Source organism: Lepidothrix coronata, unplaced genomic scaffold (genome assembly GCF_001604755.1).
Source record: "Lepidothrix coronata isolate B3197 unplaced genomic scaffold, Lepidothrix_coronata-1.0 Scaffold35, whole genome shotgun sequence".
NCBI lineage: Eukaryota > Metazoa > Chordata > Aves > Passeriformes > Pipridae > Lepidothrix > Lepidothrix coronata.
The window spans coordinates 1772038-1794862 of NW_016690215.1; the positions used below are offsets into that span (position 1 = coordinate 1772038).

Consider the following 22825-nt stretch of genomic DNA (forward strand, 5'->3'; position numbering starts at 1 on the left):
CCTTGGTAGTGCATCATAAAGAGTAATTGTCTCATAATAGATAAACCTTTTTAGCTGAATTGATGCCTAAGATGTCTGTTGAATTTGCTCAATAGGTATTTGTAGTTTGCTGAGTTGGTGTCAGCACCTTAGAAATTAGCAGTGTGGGGGGAAAAACATTCAATGTTCTGTGCAGCTGAACAGTGGAATGATTTGTTTTCCATACCTGCACACAGGCTCGTAGAACACAAGGACCTTCTGGAGCCCATCATCACATGGCTGAGCATAATCTTTTGCATTTGTTTGCACTAAGAGTATTGGGGCTCCTCTCCTCTCTGAATAACATGTCCTATCAAGAATGGACAACATGGTGATGCTCTGCTTCACTGTTTTCTCTTTTGTCATGCTGTGAAGAGTAGGGTTTTGTTTATGGAAACAATTACTTCTTTTTTTAGTGACAGTGAAATTACAGTTTCCCTGTAGAATTATTATTCTCCTTTTGTAATCCTGCATGCAAAGCTTGGAAAGGCAATTCATCATTAATTTCTTCAGATCTTCATGAATGTACTGTGAAAAGCCATGTACTCAAATTTGACCTGTTTTGAAGATATTGGGTTTACAAGGAGCTTTAGTTTTGGTCTCTGAATCCAGTGGCTGTCTGATAACCCAAATTTATAAAAAGGGGGAATGAGGTTAAAAAAAATAGAACTACCTTTAAAGTTCAAGTTGAAAATAGGGAACACTTTCTCAGTGTAGCAAATTACTTCTGTAACTCAGACAAATGACTTAACCTTGAAGTAATAAATTTTGTGAATACATAAGTGCATTAAAAAAATCTCAAGAACTAAGGTCCTGTAAGCCTTTATTTCAGACTCTGACTTGGAAGGATGGGATTTGTCAAACCTTATACCTCATCTAAATTTTAAATTACACTTCCTCCAGGATGAGCCAAGGAGAAGAGCAGGATGAATTACCTTCAAAGAAGTTCCTGCTTCATTCCCAGGTGACTGACAGGGTCCAGACAAATGGCCTGTACTTGGCATCTGCTCACTAAAACAAAAGTAGCTGGATTCCACCAGGAGGCCTATTTAACCTTGAGGGGGAAAAGAATGCACTTATTTCATGAGTGCTGAGAGGTGTTACAAAGAGCAAGTCCTTGGAAGAAAGTGCAAGCTGTTGTTACTAATTCCTGAGTAGAAGAAAGGGGTAGAGGAGTATGGAGCATGGAGCAGTTTTGCAGAAGTTTTTAAGGTGCAAAGCTCTAACAACTTACTGTTGTACTTCTTAGAAAGGATCTCTTCGGTTAAGTGACCATGTATGCTTGGAGATGATATCCAAGTAAATGTTTGTGGAACTTACATGATTTGCTGAGCTGTTTTTGAGATGTATTCTTTAAAAAAACAAATCCAGAAAACCCCAAACCAAACAAAACCCCCCTGCATATCTGGGGTACGAAACATTTCAAGAGCTGAAGCAGAACTTGGCTGGAGTTAAAATGATTAGTTATATCACTATTACTAACTTGTATGAAACAATGTAGATGGCTTTAATCCTTCCTGTCATTAACTCTTTTCTTCCCAGCTTTTCCCATATACACCTACCTACAGTAAAACCTTACCAAAGTCCTACTGTTGTCAAGTTGTAAACAAGTCCTAAGTCTCAGTATTAGCTTTAACTATTAAAGCTCTGGATATGTGTCAAGTACTTTAAAATTTATTTATCTGTCTCTGTACTTTGTGAAAAACACCCACCCACCCCACCTCTAATAAAAAAAAAAAAAAAATTAAAAGCAAACAAACCAAAAAAAAGGGAATAAAAAAAGCTCACCAAAGAAATTACCCAAGCACAGACCTTGGAGAGTATTGGCATTTCAGTGCATCTCAAGCATTTTAAATAAATGGCGATGTCTTTTCAAACTGGCATGCAGAAAGTTTTGCTGTCGTTTAAAGTCATTATGCTTCTGCCCTATCTGTGAAATCTTTTACTACCAGCCTGGTAGATTTTTTGCTGCATATCACCTTATTGAACTGTTTGCGTTAGACTAGTACACTCTACCTCTCTTGTTTTCAGGAGAAATGACCTAGCCTGCAGGCCACACTCCTGGCACGCAACCAAATTTACGGAAAGTCAACCTGAGACAGCCACGTCACACCTTTCCTCGTCTAATGCCTGCGCCGCCTGGCACTCCCACTATCATGCAAGGTGAGTCTCTGCCTAAAGTAACACACATTAAGCTCTAACAATGACACAGTAGTAATGTTTGTCATGTCGTTGAGTGGGGTTTTTTTAAAACAACAAATGCAGCATTGTTCTATTGTACTTCTTTAGTATTGCCTGTGCTTTTAGTGCTTAAAGGGGGAGTTTGGGAAGTTTGATGTATGGATGAGTGGATTTCAGAATCAGTATGTGATACGTGCATATGATTGAAAGGTAAGAAATTATCTTTAAGGGCAATCAAAACGTTCTGTTTCTTGTTCTGCATTTCCTTTCAGTGTCTACTGGTAAAATCCTAAAGCAAAGAAACTATCAAAATTAAAATTCATAAAGTGAAAGAGGAAAGGGAGAAGAAATTGAAAAATACTGTTTCAGACAATTAAAAGGGCTTTTTCTAAAGGGACGGTGTGGAATCTTTTATTGTTGGACTTTAAGATATTATTGGGTTTATTAGTTTAACTGTCTTTCTGTAATCTGATCTTCCCTACACCTGTGATCTTGCTTGTGTAGACAGGTAGTAAGACCAATGATTTTCAGTCCCTGTTTAAAGCACCTTAATATTTGTTAGGTCTCATTCAACACTAAGGGAGAAAGGCTAGCACCCATGCAGTTTGAGCTGTGAAACTATAAACCTTTAGGTCATGGCTGTTTATTCCTGGTTACAGGTTCTTGTTTATTTCCTGCTCATAGATGACATTCTTTAGCATTTCACAAGGATTTTTTTGGTTGTTGGTTGGGGGGGGGTGTTGTGGGGTTTTTATTTTGTTGGTTTTTTGTTGGGATTTTTTTGTTACTTTTTTCTTCTCGGTTCCCATTGCGACATAGTTACATCGAGCATTAAAGAAAATGAGCCTGGTTTACAATCCCAGTTTGGGAAGTAGACTTCTGTTTTCTGTGTTGACTGCTGTACATTCTCCGTCATTACTTCTTGATGCTAATTTATTGTGGTGGTCAAAATAAAAGAACATTATTTACATTTTTACAGTTGTTTTTACATTGTTTTCTTTGGAAGCTTCTTACTATTTTTAAAATCACTTACTGTCTGCCCCTGAAAAAAGTATCAATGTTAACATTAGGCAGAAATGTTTTTAAATGTTTTTTGTAATACTTTATTAGCAGAAGTTTTAGCAAATCCTTGATTATAGTTGCTGCTGGCTTACACTGATTTAAAGTTTGTATTTAAATATCATGTAGATGGGTTGATTTAGATTTATAGATTTGAAGACAGTAGAAGTCTTTGTACATAGAAACAAAATTCAGAAACTTCTAAAAACTTCTGTTGTGTTCCTCATTGCAATGCTATAGCTATAGCTACTATTAATGAGTCTTCTAACTGAGCTGTAAATCAGTATATTCTTCCTGCTCTTCCTGGTGGTTGTCCTTGTGAAAGTAAAATACTACAAGACACGTGTCTCAAGGTGTGACTTGATAGGAGCCGGATGTGCCCCAGTACTTGGAAAAGAAAAAAAATATTGGTTCAAGGCCAGTTTGAAATAAGGTTTGGTCAGGAAATTGTGTGTGTAAAGGAAGAGAGGGGGGTAGGAATAGAGCAATCCTCTCCCCTCACATATCAGAAATAGCAGCAATTGCTGGTAGATATGAATATTAATAAAAAGGGCAAATTCTTTCTCATTTTTTCTCAGATGCTGACCAAAGATTTAGTGGCTTTAGCACAGTATAATAGCAGGGTTCCCAGGTCACTGCTATCCTGAACCCCTTGGCTGCCTGTGCTGCCCACTTGAAAGGTGATGTATTTGGGAGATTTGTCAGCCCTGGTGTCTGTTGTCCAAGACAGTTTCAGTGGCAGAGCTGGTTTCAGACTGCGGCTGCTTGAGGGGGGCCCAGCACTCCTAGAGTGGCAGCCCAAGGAATTGGGTATTTTGAGGATCAGACTTGCAAAGGTGGGGTGGTTTGGGCTTGCTGATCTGCAGAAAGAGGCGAGCAGCATCAGGGATTCCCACTTTCAAAGTACAATTCACAAAACAGAAAAGCACAGAGCTGATCAGGAGGCACAGCAATCAGTAGCTGAAAGCATCAGTATGCAAGGAGATAATGGAAATAGCCCGAGGAGGGAATATTTCTAGCCCAAGCATCCCACCCCTGGGCTGTTTCTGGAATTTTGTGTCCTTCCTTGAGCTAAGCCTCTGAGACTGGTATTCACAGCCTAAAATCTCCTCTGAATGTACCTGCCTACGTTTTCTCTGTGAGTGTGAAAATTCACTAAATCAATTGTAAAACATGGAGAGTTCATTTAGGGGGAGAGACGCTTTCACTCTCTTCCAAGCAGGATATACCTGGATTTTTTGTGTTGATGGAGTAGGGCACAGCTGGCCAAAACAGCCCCCTGAAGTTTGTCCTCACTATCTAGCTAGGTGTGAGATTTAAGTAGGCAATTTGATTTGGTTTAGGGTTGGGGTTTTTTTGTTGTTGATTGGTTGGTTTTGGTGGTTTGGATTTTTTTGGCAGCCTGATGAATTTGAACCTTGGAGACGGTGTGTAAAGTTAGAGGAAGGCAGACAAACCAGAGCAGCCTGTATAAAGGAGAGAGGGTAGTTCTGGAGCCCAGCCCTCCACATCCAGCATTATGTGTGGGGTTTTTTTATCATGTGACTTTAATTCAAAAACTAAGCTATCTTGGGAGCACTAGGCTAGGTCTAGGTGCCTCTCATGCAAGGCTAGAGAGATAAAACTTTAACGCTTTTGGTGTCTTCATTTCCCTCTGTGAGTCTTTTGTCTTTTTCACAGAGGTCATACCTTAATGACAGGGACACAGACTAAACTAAGACTAAACAGGCCCATCCTAAACTAAGGCCAAGTGTATTTTTCTGGAAGGTGTGTCTATGAACTCTCTTAAGTTGTTGAAAGTTTAAACTCTGCATTTTCTTCCAGTAGGATATACTGTAATAGAGGACCCTACAGGCTTTGGTTTTTTCGGTGCCCTTGGCTGTGCAGTTGCAGCCAACAACCTATTTTACTTCGTTCTTGCCTTACTGGTGTGTCTGTGAGGCAAGTATGCTTTGAGAAGGTTTTGGGGCAGTTGGGGTCAGGTACATCTGATTTGTAATCCCATGCAGTTGAATGTGGTCTGATTTACTGAGATGTTGTTATTGCTGTAAGGACCCAGAAGCAGAAACTCATGCCCTGGGTTGGGAGGGGTGCTTATTGGCCAAAGAGGCCAAGGATGGTGTTTGTAGATTATTTCTGGATTTCACTTGCCAAACTTCGACCAGCAGTGTGAATCCACAATGCTCTTGTGAATCCACTCTAAAAAAGCTGTTGAGAGAAGGGTATCTTGGGATGCCAGGCTCAGGCAGAGAACTGGCTTTTTGACTTCCATGTCAGGGTTCATAGGAGGATTGCCCTGCAGGAGGCCATGCTTTGCAGTAACATGCCATCAGAAATCTGCCTGTCCTTCCTTTAAAGTATTTGTTGCATCTGCTGGATTTCCATTAGGCATTTTCTAGCAGGGCTTTGACCTGCAGGCAGGTACATTCATTATGCTGATGATCTCTGCTGCACATGTGATACCAGCAGATTTACATGAGACCCGTAATTTGTAAATTGAGTCTTTCCTGCACAAGTGTTATCTTTATTTAATCAATGCCAAGTACCTGATTGTATTTTATGATCCTAAGGGTCTTTTTCAACCTTAACAGTTCTATAATCTCCTTAGTGCTGAAGAGGGTGGAAAAATATCGACAATTCTTAGTAATATCTGGCTTGCATTATTCATTGGCAAAGGAAATCCTAGTAATGACCAAGATACTTTTTGCATGAAACACTGTATCAACCTAAGATGACATTTAAGACCTTTTTAGGGATTCAGCTAGATGTTTTAAATGCTGAAAATAAATTAATGAAAAAACAAAAAACCCCGCAAGAGGAGGCCAATGCCAGTGTATTTTGTTAATAAAGTGCTTTTAGAATATAAGCATAAAGTATATCTTCTCTTATTTCATAAACATTGGGTTTGACCACATTATATTAAAAGAAATTTAAAAGGCTGTAGTGATAGAGGGGGAAAGCAATTCTCCTGTTAGTACTGAATTCCAAAGAACTGTTGAGTTGACCTTTGCAATATTTTTGACAGAAGAAAATATCTATATAACTCTTTGTATTTTTTATGTGGACTAATCTAATTTCATTGCTAGCTTTCACAGGCCTCTACTGCACAGAATTTGGTGGATGCTTCATGTAATTACAGCTGTAGGGAAGTAGAATAATTCTGGGAATTTCAACCAAGGGCTTTGCATGCAAGGGCGAGAATTTGAATTTGGTACATAAAAGCAGGAGGAGCTGCCACTGAAGTTCAAACAGGGAGATGTGATGAGAATAATTGGGAAGACGGTTGTCTCAGCATCAGTGTGTTGGGTTGATGGGAGATGGATCCTGTGAGAGAGAAAAGAAATGAAAGAAAATGGAAAACTCATTGGGTAGGAAAGTATGAGAAGCAGCAAGATTTTGGAATAGTGTCCTTGGTAAAAGACCCAGAGAAAGTACAGTGTCAAAGATGATGTTTCTATAGATGAAAGAGTGGCAGGGAGAAACTGGTGGCAGTAAGGGTTCTTGAAGGAAGGTCAGAAGTATAAGGTTGGCCATGCAGAGCTTATGTTGCTCTAGCATCTTCTCCTGAAGTTTTCCTGTCTGTGTTGTGGAATTGGGTGGAATTGAATGACATTGTTGTAAGAGTGTCCACCTGAGACTGGTTTGAAACCACACTGATAAGGTGCATGTGCAGGCTCACAGCTGGAGTGGTGGTGGTTGAGACAAATGTATTTAGTGAACCTCTGCTTAAAAGTTAGCATATCAAATGAACAGGCAGATTTGGATTTAACTTTATGGGAATAACTTTATAACAAGGGAATAACTTTATGGGCTGAAGACATTTAGAGTGACATTTACAGAGATGAAGACAGAAGTACGTTAATAGCTGGAAGAATCGGAGTGCCTGGAAAATAAGCTGGAAAATAAGTTGGTGTTTGTCCTGGGAAAGAGGGAGCTAATGGAGCTCTAACTATACTTTTCTAAAAGCAAAGTCAGCAAAATCAGCATGTTGCAGAGGGAGAGGGAAACCTTCAAGAAGATAAATGCGTATTACTTACTAGTGAACTTACATAGGGAAGTTGAGTTAGTTACTAAGGTTTCAAGCTTTGAATCAGTGACAAAGTATAAAGTTGAAGTTCTGACTTTTTGTTCAAACTTTCAGTTTTATTAGATTGTTTGTCCTTAACTCCTGTGCAGATGGATCTTAACCAATGTTATTAAAATAGATAGCTATATATTTGTGACATTTTTTGACTGGTTTATTTATTTTGATGCTTTTTTCATTTCCTACAGTAGTTGTTCTTCTCATGACCTGTCAAACTCGTGGGATCAGTCAAGTCTATATCGCACTTCTGACCAATTCAGCTCTTTGGGAAGTATGGACAGCTGGGACCACACTCCACAAGTAGCCCAGTATGGAAGACTTTCTTCTGCAAGGTCTAATAGTAGCATTGATCATCTAGGGAGCCAGAGTAAGCGGGATTCAGCCTATGGGTCTTTCTCCACGAGTTCTAGCACCCCTGACCACACTCTGTCCAATGCAGACACTTCTTCGACAGAGAACATGCTATACAAAGTGGGCCACTGGGAGACTGCTAAGCATGGAAGCAAGTCTGGCCAGTTTTTGAATGACAGCAGTGGAATAGAGGACAAACCTGGGTATTTGCCAGCTCCCATTCAATATGAGAACAACAAAAGTCCTAGAATAGAGGAACACCCAGATAGCAAGCTCACTAGCTCTGGAAGATCCAGTTTTGGACCTGTCTGGTATGTTCCTGATAAGAAGAAGTCTTCATCTCCTCCTCCCCCACCCCCACCTCTTCGTAGTGACAGCTTTGCTGCTATCAAAGGCCATGAGAAAGCCCATGGCCCTGTGTACTCAGAGGGTGCCAGCACGCAGCACTTTACAGCCCTGAACCGATCTCAGCCCAGGAATGACTGGAGCTTGGAAACTGTGGAGCAGCAGCGGCGGCTCTCCAGAGCATGTGACAGGAGGATCAGCAGCTCAAATTATAAATCTGATCTCAGTTCAGAACATGCTTTTTCTTCAACTGGTGAAAGGTACAGTAGTAATGCAGGACCTGTGAACAGACTGCAGTCATCCTTGTCCAGCACCGACGTTCGGTTTGCACAGCCTGCTTACACTTACCACCACCAGCACCAGTACAGCGATGAAAGCAGTTTTTATCACAGTGCAAGAACCTTAGCTGCACCTAAAGATCAGCAACATTATCTGTCTTACAGTGGCGTTCAGGAGTTATCTACAGATCATTTTCATGGCTACAGTCCAAACCAAGCCAGCCTGCTCAACACTGCCTCTTTGAATAGTGCTGCTGAACAGAAGGTGGACAACACTGGACAGAATCGATATTATTGTGTGACAGCAAAACATCCTGCTCAGGGAAGCTCAAAGCCAGTACAACTCAAGGATGACAGCTGGAAACCTGCAGTGGGAACTGATGTATCGCTTGGACCTCATGAAAATCCTGCAGTTATCACAATGGCCCAAACCCCAAAATACTATCTACCTCAACAATCTATTGAATCTTCACTGAAAAGGTGTGAGAACAGTAGTCATTACCCAATGGACAGAGAGCGGGATGTAATAGAAGAAGCTAAAAAACCCAATCATACTGAAAAGTCTGGACAAAAGAAAAACTGTGAGAGCAGCTTTGAGGAAAGTGAAACTAGGCATGGTCAGCAGGAGTATGTAAAGAGTTGTGTCTTTACCAGTGAAAACAGATCTGCTCAGAAAGATTTTAGGTGGGGTAAAGATGAGAGTAGCAAGATTTCTCCTCAGAAGACCCCAATGTTGCACTCTTTAGCTCAGGAAGGGAAAAAGCAGTCTGACAACAACCCAGAGCTGGTAACAGAACGACAGGCTCCATTTGACACTCACTTGTCTAAACAGGCACGAAGGAGTGATCGTTTTGCAACAACCCTGAGAAATGAGATCCAAATGAGAAGAGCAAAGCTGCAGAAAAGTAGAAGTACTGCTACATTAGTAGGGTCATCTGAAGCGGAGGAGTGCAATGAGACCTGGGAACCAGATTCAGCAGGGAATGTCACCACCTCCCCAGACACAAACTTTACCAGCACCTACAAAGATCACCTTAAGGAAGCTCAGGCCAGGGTTCTGAGGGCGACATCCTTCAAACGTCGGGACTTGGAGCCCAGCCCTGCTGAATATCTCCCCCGGTCACCTGAGCGGAAAACTGGTAGTCACAACTCTTCGTTATTGGCTTTGGTTTCTGAAGATGTGTCTGGATTCTTCGAGGCTACACAAGCTAAACCGAACCCTTCAGGGAGTGGCACTCATCATGTTTCTCGCATTGGAGCCAGGAAGAGGTTCACAACAGAGCAAAAGCTGAAGTCCTACTCTGAACCAGAGAAGATGAATGAGGTGGGGATGTCAGAGGATGAGTGCCATGCTCATTGTCGTCCAGATATACCAGAAGAAGCCCTGGGCTCATTTGCAGACAGGTGGAAATTTTTTGAAGAAACAAGTAAACCTGCATTTAGAAAATCATCACAGAAACTTGTTCCCCATGGTCTAGCAGAGGGACAGCCTGAGAGGAAAACTCGTGGTGGACAAGAGGGAGAGGAGTTGTGGTATGAGAGAAGGGGTCAGGTGGCCTCTGCTGGACTTGAAACTGCTCATGCTTCAAAAGATAGCATTCACCACAGCAGCAGCCATAAGGCTGCTGATAGGATTGTGAAATCTGCACAGCCACAGCGCCTGGGAACCTTTGCAGAGTATGAGGCATCATGGAAGGAGCAGCGGAAGCCAATAGAACCAAGGAACTCAGGAAGGTACCATTCAGCTGATAACATCCTTGATGCAGGCCATGAACAACATGGGAAATCCCAATACACCCATGAGAGGTCTAGATCATCCCCTTCCACTGATTTCTACAAACAGGTACAAGTGTCTTTTGCATTATCCTTTAAATTGCCTAAAACGGTGGGGGATAGGAGAGGAGTAGAGGGGGGAAGAGAATTTTTATGAAAATTTCCAGTTTAGGAATACAATGTAATATGGGGTTTGCCTTTGGTCAGTAAAGGAATAAATTTTATGGGTAGCTCTCATAGGTAAAATGAGGAAGATCAAATATTTTACTGCACAAGAGCAATTGGATCAAGTAATTTCTTGTATGTTGTAGCCAGAAGGAAGAAAACAATGTGGTTGATTCGATAATATCCTTTTTTTTACAGTAGAGATGTAGGAGGATCAAAGCAATCTTCACCCATAGTTATTTTTTCGTTGGTGTAGCTGACTTCCCCATTTTAAGGTTTTCAGTTCTCTGAAACTATGAAGAAAAATGTTGCAAAGGGAAATAATATGTACTTTTGTCCAATTATGTTAATGGTCTAATAGTTTCCATGGATTTCCTCTTCTAAATTTGCTTACTGCAAAAGCTACATAGGATAAAACGTCTGTCTAATAAAGTTTAAAGATTATAAATATGCCTGTTAATGGTAAAACTACACTACAGCAACAAATCAAACTTCTTAGTGTTTTGTTTTATGTCAGTTTGCTTGATTTAAGATGTATACATTTATTCCTTAGAGAGTTGCCAAATGTCTGTTCAACTTGCAAGTAAATATTAAGTTAATTTTTAACTGAGCAGGCCAGGGAATGGTTGGCAGGTGGCACTGCAAGTAAACAGAGAAACCAAGTTTCTTTAGTTCTCTGTTAAAAGATGTTGTTCAAGCTGCTACAAGATTGTCTGATACCTCTAAGAAGTCAGAGTGTGTTCGACTTGTGTTGAACTTTGCCTTATGCACGAAAAGACTAGAAGCAATGCAGTTGTGTATATTATTTTTTCCTCATTTTTCCCCTGTTGCTAAAAACATTGCATGCATACACACATCACCTGTGTGTGTGTGTGCGTGTAGACATGGAGTAGAATGAGAATACCTCAAGAAGAAACAAAAATGTTGATCTCTAAAAGTTGTGAGCTGTCTTTCTGTAAGTTTTTTGTGTCTTTAATTTTTACTAAAGTTATTTTTGAACTCTATGTGCAGACTTAATTATGCAGATAATTTATTAGGGTAGAGATTCCAACCACTGAAAATATTCACCTGGAAGTTATTTTGAAAATTAAATTCACTAAATTATTAAATAATTGCCTACCCAGCAGAAAAATCATATCATCTATTCCTTGTATGCATTTCTGGTTTATTAGTCAGTGCCTTTAAGTTCAGTATAGGCCTCCTGGGGCAAAAAGCAGACACCTGTTTAGGCACCTGGAAAATATGGTGGTAAGTGCATTGAAGATACTTACAACAGACTGAAGTAAATAAAGATGTTGTTTTGCATATATGATTCAGATTATTCCATTGCTAATGCGCAGTTAAATTTCCTGTAGGTTCAGTGTTTGTAATGCAAAGCTATGCTTTGGGTGGGGTTGTTTGAAGATAGTGAGATAATAACATTCTGGAACAGCAATGTTGTGTGTTTTACTGAGAAACTAAAGTACACGCACGGGGATCCAAAAGCTGGTGCGTACTTGCATCTTCTAAAATGTGAGCAGCTCTTCTGTAACTTCTTTCCCTCTTTGTTTTTATTTTTTTGTCTTTGCCAAATGGAAGTTGCAAAAATTTATATAAATGTTCAGCTCTTCTGTAGATCAGCAGAGCAGTAACCTGAGCACAGCCAGGTTGGGAGTGCTGTGCAAGAGGTCACAGAGCATACTGAACTGCTTAAAACCAAACAAGCTTCAAACATGCTGTGCTGTTGACTTCATGTATATTCAAACAGAGCAAACCCACAAATAAGAGGTTCCATAATCATAGATTTTTCAAGAGTCTGAAACACGATGACTTGGTCTCTTACTTGTACTATAAACCACTTCTAGGAAGTTTCAGTTGAACTAAGGAGGCAAGCAGAGGATTTAAAGGAAGATGGGGAGTGTATTTTCTCTAAAGTCAACAAACTGGATGAAAGGAACTGCACTGTAAGGTGAGTATTTCTTAATTTCTGTCTTTAAAAGATGTATTTTTGACAGCTCTGATCTGATCTTTTCCTGGCCCGAACTGGAAGTTTTGCTGTGATGATTTCAGAGTTTCTACAATGCCTTTTCCCCTTGTTTCACTCCTTCTCCCCACATACTTCAATGTGCATGATAGAATTAACGTTGGGACCAAATTTCTGGGGACTGTAGTGTGAGCTTGAAGAAATTGTCGAGTGCTGAGCATATTACAGTTTGTTCAGAGGTAGATGATTCTTATTTGTGTGCATGAAAGAATAGTTACAGGTTTTGCGGGGAATGGCTTGAGGTTTCCTAAAAGAATTTTCCTGTATTATCCTTGGCAAAGACAGCATGGTACTGTAACACAGTAGTGCTGTAAGCTGGACTTTTCTTGTGCCTTTACAAAATACAGTACATGAATAGAAGCCACTAAAATTTGTTTTCACATTTGATCGGCTCCAATTTTCTCTGTTACTTTGTCTTTAATTAAAACTGTACAGTGTTTTCAGACCCTTTTCAAATGTAGGAGCTGTATGTACAATGTAGTTAAAATCCTTTAAATGACTACCGTGTAGGGGGTTGCCCCCCTCCTGGCCCTTTGTGGTGTAAGCAGTGATTTCAGCAATCGCTGATACTGCGGCTGCTGAAGTGGCGTGTGGCAGCTGAGCTGAGGTTGTGCACACACTGCTGTCACCAGCTCTGACAGCTCCGAGTTTTGTAACAGAAAGAACACAAGTATAGGAAAAAGAACTTCTGTGGGCTTGCCTTGGTTCTGGAAGTGGCATTAATCTCTCAAGGGGAGAGGAAATTATGAACTGTAGCAAACACAAACTGTAATCGTGACTGTAAAATCTTGTAAAAAAAATTAGTATTTATTTGTGGGTTTATACGATTGAATTTTGCATTGCTTGTGGCTCAGACGAAGAGACCATCTGCTAGTTTTTCTAATTTTTTTGTAGCCCTTTGTACTTACCATAGTGATTTCAAAATGAATAGCCCAGGAGGGTGTGAATGTGTGCGCACGCGTGTGGAGGGTGATGGGCTGGAGGGAGGGGGAGGTGGCAGCACAACCAGCCGGGAGCAGACAAGCTGCTGTAGGCAGGCAGCATCTCTTGACAAGTAAAATGATTTCCCTCCACCGGTGCTGAAGCCGAGTCACAAAAGCATGCGAATAATACTCCTACGCCAGCATTTTAGCAGTGTTTGTGCAGCACAATTTTTGCTTTATGATCACAGAATCCATGAAAATCACATGACTGGGCACCAGGTGCAACAACTTTTTTTTTTTTTTAAATTGTATTTTGACATACAGTTTCAGATGTAGTATTTGACCATTTTACCGCAGTAGAGGAGGTTTTGTAAAATGGTCTCTCTCACAGTCTTTCCCTCAACACTGATATGCAGAGGGTTGATATGCCTTCTGTCTTCAAAAAGCCAACAAAATAGAATCCCTCATTTGGGCATTTAATTCCCATGTTGTGAACTACCACCGTGTGATGATAAATGGCTGCCCTATAGGAAAGAATATACATTTCCCTGTGTTCCTTTTTTAACAAGGCATTCTTGTGCTCAGAAGGAATCAGACTCAGGATGACGTGAATTGATTTTATGATTTTTGAGCTGCCCTAAAGGCATTTAGTTTTCTATTTTTAGAAGCTAGCAATCTGCAAATGGCTAGAAAATCTGTCTAATTCATGGTATATTCTAGAACTTGAGTAGTAACCAAGCCTAAGGTCTTCTCTGTAGTCATATTTAATATTTTCCTTTAAAGTCTGGGTTTGGAATAAATTGCTGGCAGCTGTTACTTTGTGCTACTGAGGCCTGTGTGCTATGGTTGCCTTTGTACTACCAAAACCAGTGTGACCACGCTGGACATGGGAGCGGCCCTTCAGCATTTGTGGGGGTTAGATGTGCAGGGGTTGAGTTGATGAAGATTATTTGTGAACCTCCCTCATCTTTGAGCTCTGTTTTTCCTCTCTGAGGTTATTGAGTGCTTTCCAGTGGATTTAGGTTGTTTCATCTCCCTTTTTAGAAGAGCTGCAACATGTTCTTCTGAACTACAGTATTTAATAGTTTAGGGTATTATTTTTATAGGAAGAGGAAGTACTGGTCCACAGCAGCCATTATCATCTCCTATGCAAAACCCAAAACACTCTTGTTATGAACTTGCAGGGATACCATCAGTCATCTAACATGAGATGAGTATTTTTATACTGAGGTTTGATGTGATTCTCTGTATGTTCTTAACTTTAGGATGGCTTAAAAGCATTATACTATTCTGCTGATCTGTAAAACAAAAATTAGTGCTTTTTTACTTTTAATGATGCTACTCTTTCTATTTCAAATTAGTTAGAAAAGCTTACCTTTTTACAGATGTAAAGTCTGTGCTTCTTTAAACATATCTCTCTTTCTGCATTTGTAAAATGACTTTTACTGGTTATAGAAGTCTTCACAATTTTTTAAGTGACACAGACATTCAAAAGGAAAAGACGAAAATGTGTGCTCTGACCAGTAGCCTCTGGCTTCCAGCAGTATGACATGCACATGTAAAAGTCATTCTGCATCAAAAGAATCGTGCTTTATGATCTAATTCTTAAGATTGCCATCTGTGACTAGAGATGTTTACAGTAGTTGCTTTTGTTTAGCTTCTAAGAACATTTGACTTCTACCTCTATTAATTTGTCCCTGTGATGTCTGTTAAAGTTACATAATTTCAAAAAGTGAAAAAGGATATATGAGATCACAGGTCACAGAAAGTATTTCAGCATTTAATAGGTGTCAAGTCCAAGAGCGTGTGCATGTCAAATGTAGGACCATGGCATGACTCAACTCTAATTAAACACTGCAAAATGTTTCTTTCAGTTCTTTCATACCTTAGTAGTTACTCCTGTTTGAGTTGAGTTCTTGAAGGCAGAGGAACAGCCTTTACCCTGCAAAACCAAAGCAAAATAAATTCTTAATGCCTAAGTTGACCTAAATGTCCAAGTGTAATATTCTAGGAAAATCTTTGACAAGCCAGAAACAGGAGCCTATGGAGAGATTCCCAAGTTCTTTATTAGGCTCTTCATAAGGAAACTGAGTTTTCAAGACCTGGTGAATATCTAGGCTTCATGCTTACCAGGTGGTGCAGCAGCAAATTATTGTGAAAGGAAGAAAGAGGACCTTCAGCAACACAGGAGCATGAATGATCTTATGTCTTCTGAATCGAGTCAAATGGAAAAGAATTTACAAATGGCTAATAGTCCATTTATGTTGTGTTTATATATATCATGCATATATGGATGTTTGTGTGTATGTATATACACCCACATAAAATATACATGCGTGTTTTGATAGTTATTTCTCTTAGTTTTTTCTCGTTTGTTACCATTGTAGGGGTCAGGGCTACAGATCTATGAGGACTAATTAGCAGTGGGGAAAAACTGCCCAACAATCCACAATACACACTTAGACAAATTAGTTTCTCATGTTTACAATGATAGATGGTGTAAAATAGACATTTGAAAATAAATTAGAGATTGGAAATATTCTTAGGAACTACACAGTTTTTCATAACTCCAATAGCTTTAAATTCTGTATTTTGGTTGGTTGTTTTTGTTTTTTCCACTGTAGTGTCAAATTAATATAGTACCAATGTACAGTGTTAGTATCAGCTTAACTGGGAACTTAGCTACTGAAATGCAAGACTTGAAGGGTTGGGGTTTTTATATGTAGCAAAAAGACCATTTGCTTAAATAGTTAATCAGAACTCTGCTTGCAGGCATTCTGTTACACAGCTATTTTAAACTTGTCTTCTTTATTTAGAATTATAGAATCCTAGAATGGTTCAGGTTGGAAGGGACCTTAGAGATCATCTAGTTCCAACCCTTCCTGCCATGGGCAGGGGACCTTCCACTAGTCCAGGGTACTCAGAGCCCCATCCAGCCTGGTCTTTGACACCTGCAGCCTCTCCGGATAACCTGCTCCAGTGTCTCACCACTCTCACAGTACAGAATTTCTTTCTAATTTCTAATCTAAACCTGCCCTCCTTCAGCTTAAGGCTATACCCCCTTGTCCTATCTCTACATAGCCTTGTGAAAAGTCTCTCTCCAGTTTTCTTGTAGCCCCCTTTACGTAGCAGAAGGTTGCTGTAAGGTCCTCCTGAGCCTTCTCTTTTCCAGGCTGAACAGTCCCAGCTCTCTGAGCCTGTCCTCAATGGAAAGGTGTTCCAGCCCTCTGATCAACTTAGTGGCCCTCCTCTGGACTCATTCCAACGGGACCATGTCTTTTTTCCATTGAGGACCCTAGAGCTGGATGCAGAAATCAGGATAGATTTTCACAAAAGCAGAGTAGATGGGAAGAATCCCCTCCCTTACCCTGCTGGCCACGCTGCTGGTGATGCAGCCCAGGGCACGTTTGGCTTCCTGGGCTGGGAGTGCACATTGCAGAGCCATTATTGAGCTTTTCATCCACAAACACCCCCAAGTCTACCTCTCCAGGGCTAGTCTTGATCCATTCTCAACTCATACTTGTGCTTGGGATTGCCCTGACTCAGGTGCACAACCTGGCACTTGGCCTTGTTGAACTTCATGAGGTTACTTTACTCATTTATGTCATTTACTTTATATACGTTGTTACGGTCAAATTGAGAAGTTCTTCTGGAATGAACATTGCTAGGCAAATATGTCTCAGTCATTGCAGGACTTACAAAGACATTGCCAGAACTATGTAAGGAAAATGTTTTCACCCTCTTCCCTTTTCCTCATGAGGAAGAAATAGTATGATCTTGTGCAACTGCTTCTTTAGAAATCAGTGAAAAAATTACTTTGGCAAACATTTCATGCATTTGTTAACAACCTTCAATATTTTATATTGCAAAAAAAGTCTAAATTCTCTACACTTCACCTACAACTGATGTAATTTTTCACATTAATTCTTCTAGAGCAAATAAATATCAGCTTGTTAAGTATGGAATGACCTAACAAGTACTATTTTGTAGAAAATAAATTATAAAAATGCATAATTTTTTTTAGCTAATGTGCAGTGTACTGTCAATTTCTATGTTCATTTTATTCAAGAGCTTTTAAAGTGATGTGTTCTCTTTTTTAAATCAGTTTTAGTAAAATAAGGACTATTTAAATGTTTAAGTGCTCTTGTTTGAGGAAGGTTAGTTATTGAGTTAAAGGGAGAAGAAAACATGCTTTTTGTGTAGCCAGAACATACCAGTTTGATTGAAGTAATGCTTCAGATATCTGAATTGCTAACAGTAATGAATTTGCATGTGAAAATGTCTTCTTGCATAAAGTTGGAAATAAAAAAAAAATTAAAAATGGCAGTTTTCCCTTTCCAGCAGGTTGTGTGCAGCTATTTGTTGTCATCTGAAGGAAGTGCAGAAGAGCCAATGTCCATGCTCACAGACTCTTAGCTATTAATAAAGACTTCAAGTATGTGAGCTCCTGAAGCCCTTTTTGTTTACATTAGAATCAGAGAGTGGCTTGGGTTGGAAGGGACCTTAAAGACCAATGTAGTTCCAACTCCCCTGCCATGGACAAGAATATCTTCCACTAGATCTTCCACTTCCAAAGGCCTATCCAACCTGATCTTGACACTTCTGGGGATGGGGCATCAACAGCTTCTCTGGGCAATCTGTACCCGTACCTCACCACCCTCACAGTAAAAAATTTCTTCCTAAAATCTATTCTAAATATCTCCTTTCTCAGTTTAAAGCCATTACCCCCTGTCCTATGACTACACGCCCTTGTAAAAAGTCCCTCTCCACGTTTGTTGTAGGCCCCCTTTAGGTACTGGAAGGCTGCAATAAGGTCTCCATGAGCCTTCTCTTCTCCAGGCTGAACAATCCCAACTCTCTCATCCTGTCTTCATAGGAGAGGTGTTCCTGGCCCTCCTCTGGATGTGTTCCAGCAGGTCCATGTCCTTAACATTTCTTTATTATGAGATAAGGATTATTAAGGCATCTTTCAGACCAGTTTTTTTTCCAGTTATGTCATTGTATGTGTCATCTGGCAATGATGCAATACAATCTGGGCTCTTACAAAGTTTCTATTCTGAAAATGGGAAAATACTACTGTGGTTCTTCCTATGCATACAGAGGAGAGAAAGTCCAACAGCATTTATTCATATATGAGAAGTACCCTGTCAGCTTTCATCTTCCTTAGATTTCTGTGAGTACTTGTAAATAGTATAAGTTTCACTGCCATGAACCACTATGTCTTTCCAGTACTAGCTCTATGTGACTGACCAATAACAGATAGTTAAATAAATATCATGCTTTGAGACAGTGTAACATTGAATCACTGGTACATGATGGAAGTTGATGGATGTTGATGCTTAAGAACACAGGCCAAAGGTCTGCCTAGACAGGTTTTCTTTTTCTGACTGAACCAGTAGGAGATGCTTGGGGAACATAAAACCATAAAACCAGGGCAAAGGAGGAGCCATACTGCTGGGTATCTTGTCCAGCCTCTGTTAGTCTGTCCGTCTTTCAGCTTTGTTTTATTTTTAGGGGTGTTGGTTGGTTTTGTTTTTTTTTTACTGCTGTGAAGTACAGAGATATGTTCATAGAACAGTTTGTGAAATTCAGCTTTTCCTTCCTGCATAGCAGTAATTTCACTTAAACAGCATTGTATCTGTGGGTGAAGTACAGGAAAAGCTGTTCTGTGTGTTACTTTGCATTTATTAAATCTGAATTTCATCTATTGTTTTATGGCCTATTTGTTCAATGATAGGAACTCTTAGTTTTGTGTCTTTATTACTCAGAATGATTTTCTCATAGCAGCAACTCTTTCCACCTTGTTTTTCACCCCTTTTGTAAATCGTCTGGATCTAACCGGTTCTGTGAATGATGTGATGAGGCAAATGAGGACTTTATCTCACGACAGCGAAATTTTTAAAAATCTCTGATGAGGAAAAATTTTAATTTTCTTTTATAGAATCATCTAAAAATCTGAAGTCTCTGTCATCTGGATCACTGTTATCCATATGTGTAGTGACTCTAAGATTATTAATGCATCCAAGACACAACTTTTCTGCCCAAATTATTCTTTGTCATTTTTATGCACTAGTTAGTCCAGCTGCTGAATCTCTTTATAAAATTTCTACTTCTTTCCTTAATTTAGATGTTGAACTTATGGTTCTGAAGTTCTGCAGATTCATAATGAATATTTTTATTCTTGCTTTCTTTCATTCTGTCTCTTCAGCACCCTCACACCTTCCCTCCCCAAACATTGCAGGTGTCACTTTACTCAAGCAGTTGCCCAAGTATCAGTTGTGCATCACAGCTACTATTTCAGCAATTTCGTATGGAAGTTTCGGGTAATTATCATATAGTCCAGGTAACTCATGACTACCCACTTTCAGTGGTGTGCAGCATCTGAGAATGATTCCTGCATAGGCCATTCTTTGCTCATGGAGGTGTGAAGGGGAGTCCATCTCCATTTTTTGCTGTGGCCTTATTTGCTTTGTATTCTTACAACTGTACTTTTGTCCCTATAGTCTGTTTGAAACAGATACCTGTGTTTGAAACAGTGGAGTTTTTTCTTTTTTTTTGTTCTAACACCCTTAAGAATTTGTACGTCAGCTTTTTCTTTCTTTTTTTTTTCTTAAGCTTTTTTTATCTTATTTCGTTTATATATCTGGTTTGCTAGATTAGTTCGATTAGTTGTGGATTTTCCTCATTTGGGTAGGACTTTAGTTCATTGGTGGATGTCCTTTTAATTGCTATTTAATTCAACCTTTGGAGGGAACAGCGAGTGGGAAAGAAATGAGTGGTCGGGTGTTTTGGTAAGTGTTACACATTTTCCCTGAGTTTCATATATTGTATCTTCAGTTGCATGTTATCTCTTAGCATTATACCATCTGGCTTGTTCTTTTTAAAAATATTCATCTCATGTATGTAAATGCCCTTTTCAAAATTAAATACCACAGTGTGGATGCTTGATCTTTCAAGAACGATTTATCTAAATACATATAGCCACTGGCACAGGGTAGTTCTCCAAGTAGCAAAGTTTTGGACCAGATTCTTCTCATGCCTCAGGGTCAAGGCAGAAGTCATATGATATATTGTCGCACTTGAAGTCTTTTTCTTCCTCTTGTTGTCCATTTTAAAACTTTCAGGCTGCTTGAGCTGAGAGATGTGTGGTTCTTCAAAGCATCACAAATGCATTATTTCAGGATTTGGGGTTGGTTGCGGCTAAATGAGAGTGTTAAAACTTGCAGGCTCCTGCCATTGCCTCCCCATTCCTTGATCTCCTGGCAGCACTCATCCCAGGGGCTGTCAGGTGTTCGTCCTGCAGGTTGGTGTGATGCTCCGCTCTGGCTCACCAGCAGCTGCTGGATCTCATTAAATGGGTGCTGGACTGCCTCCAAAGCCTGTGCTTGGTTTACAGTAGCTACAGTAATGCAGCCCTGTTTCTCCCCCATCCAATTTGCTCATTCTCTGCAGGCTTGAAAGTGTGGATTCTCCCTCTACCTTTGTTAGCTGAGTTTTGAATACCCATTTCTAAACTTGAAGGTGGCCACCCCACCTCATAGATCCTCTTTTTTCTACTTCCAGTTTCCTATTACGGAGTAAAGTTACTTTTGCTTAATTGCTCCTGGCACATCTGTTCTCCACTGTGCATGCAGTGACAGCTGGGGGTATATGAGGCCATCATGGGCTGATAAAAGGAAGTGTTGGAGAGTAGTTTCTTCTTATAGAAAGTTTCTTCCCCTGCCCCAAATGTGTTTCCAAGAATGAGAAGCTGGAAGAAGTCCTAAACACGATTCTGAAGCTACTGAAATTGGGAGTGAGTGAAAGGAACAGCACACAAAAAAGTTTGTGGAGAGAGAAACAGAGTAGTTCATTTTTGTGTTCTGGTTTGATTTTACTGCTTTCCCTGTAAAGAAGATTAGAATGAAAACCATCTAAAGACGTACTTTTTTTGTTGCATTGCTTGAAAGCCAGCTATATTCTTATGGCCCTGTTAATGATTACAGTTGAGTAGGGAGATAAGACATAATGTAAGATATAGTCTCCTGTAGTTAGTCATACAAGCATCGTGTGCTGATGTATTGTAGATTTTATTTTCCCTTAGTTGATGAAAGGCATCATTGGAAATAGGTGAATGATTTGTCTCCTCAGTGGAGCAGTCTGTATGTTTCTGACATATGGAGTGGCTTTATGGTGTTCTGGTACTAAAAGCTAGCCTGTGAAATGTTCACTTTCTGCTATAAGCCCTTAGGCAGCATGGTTATGATTTGCTGTCACGCAGGAGGCTGTTTATGCCAGTAAATTTGAGTGAAGTTTTGTGCTAAAAAGTAACGTGACAGCTATAACTTCCATTTCTCTTCATAGGCCAACCAGACTTGCTACAGTCTCTTAACCAGTTGTGTTGTATTGTGTAAACGGGTGTGTTTTCTTTAAGTCATTCTCTCTCTCTCTTGAAATCAAATAGGCAGCTTTGGGAGGCAGAAAAATTTTAAAGGAGCTTATTAACTGCTCTGTTATTTTGCATGCAGTTTAAATAACATTTTCCTCTTAAAGTGGTCATCTTAAAATGATCTTTTAATACGTATTAAAGCCTCATCCACAGCTTCTGTATTAAGTCTTTAGTGTGTTCTTGCAGAAAAAATGAGAGGATCTTGAGCTTTGCTCTGATGAAGGCCACGATGCTTTTGGTTTCTAAAGATGGAGTGTGGGGGTGGCAATTTGCTCATGGAGCATGAAAGCATTTAGTTCTTTCCCTGCAGAATCTCCTGCAAGAGAGAACGCCTGTACACACAACACATGCAAAAAAATTGAAGCTGGAGGGCTGTTGATGAAGACTCTCTTCTAAAATTAAAGACTCGGTTATTTGAACATTGTTCAGAAAAGAGCCTAGTAACACACTGAGCTTTTAAAATCATTGTAAATATTTAAAACTTGCAGAGCTATAACTGCGGAAACGCGGATCATGATTTTCACAAATGAGAAGAAAAACACATAAAAATAAAAGACTTTTAAATTTTATGGTGTTTTTTTTTTTTTTTTTAATAACCAAATCCAGGGGTGGGGGTGGGGGAAAGGAAAAGCTTTGAAGTCTCTGAGATCTTTTCCCTGAGGTCAGAAGTTTCTGGTGATGTAACATACAATACAGACTAAGCCTTCACTTATCAAGGTTAAAGTTGACGGAGCTTGTATGAACTTGTCAATCATAGGAAGCAGGCAAAAACAAGCCAGCTGTTGTGAGGCATGGCTTTGAAAATCCTCTGTGTTACAGTAAATGAGACGCAGAGGTTGAGACAGATTCAGTTCTGCGAGGCTTTCAGACTGGCTGGCACGTTTGCAAGGATGCAAAGCTCACATATCCAGTGAATATGGGTAAAAAGCTGTAAATCCTGGTAAGATTGTCTTGTCTTTAGTGTTAAAGCGTGAGAGAAGTGTGTGCCTTATTTACCTTTTGTGGTCAGCTCTGAACAGAAATTAGCAATATTAATTCATACAGTATTTCTTTTGTTCTTCAGGTCTTTGAGCACATGCTGCATCTTCTGTCCCTATCAGCAGAAGCTACAGTAGCAAATTAGAAACGATGCAATGCATGGTACAAGATTTTATTTTGCCTAGAGTAACCGACTGCTCTGTTTGCTGATGGGTGGGG

The 22825-nt window shown here is 39.8% G+C and overlaps 1 protein-coding gene across 1 annotated transcript in view; it reads left to right on the plus strand.

The window, feature by feature from the left end:
• The window catches only part of SHROOM2 (shroom family member 2), a 122892-nt gene that overhangs the window by 74408 nt on the left and 25659 nt on the right, over nucleotides 1–22825 (plus strand). The window contains exons 3-5 of the mRNA XM_017812304.1: nucleotides 2050–2181; nucleotides 7531–10159; nucleotides 12099–12202. Of these exons, the coding sequence (XP_017667793.1) occupies nucleotides 7616–10159; nucleotides 12099–12202 (2648 nt within the window). The 5' untranslated portion in view covers nucleotides 2050–2181; nucleotides 7531–7615. The remainder of the gene's footprint in view (nucleotides 1–2049; nucleotides 2182–7530; nucleotides 10160–12098; nucleotides 12203–22825) is intronic.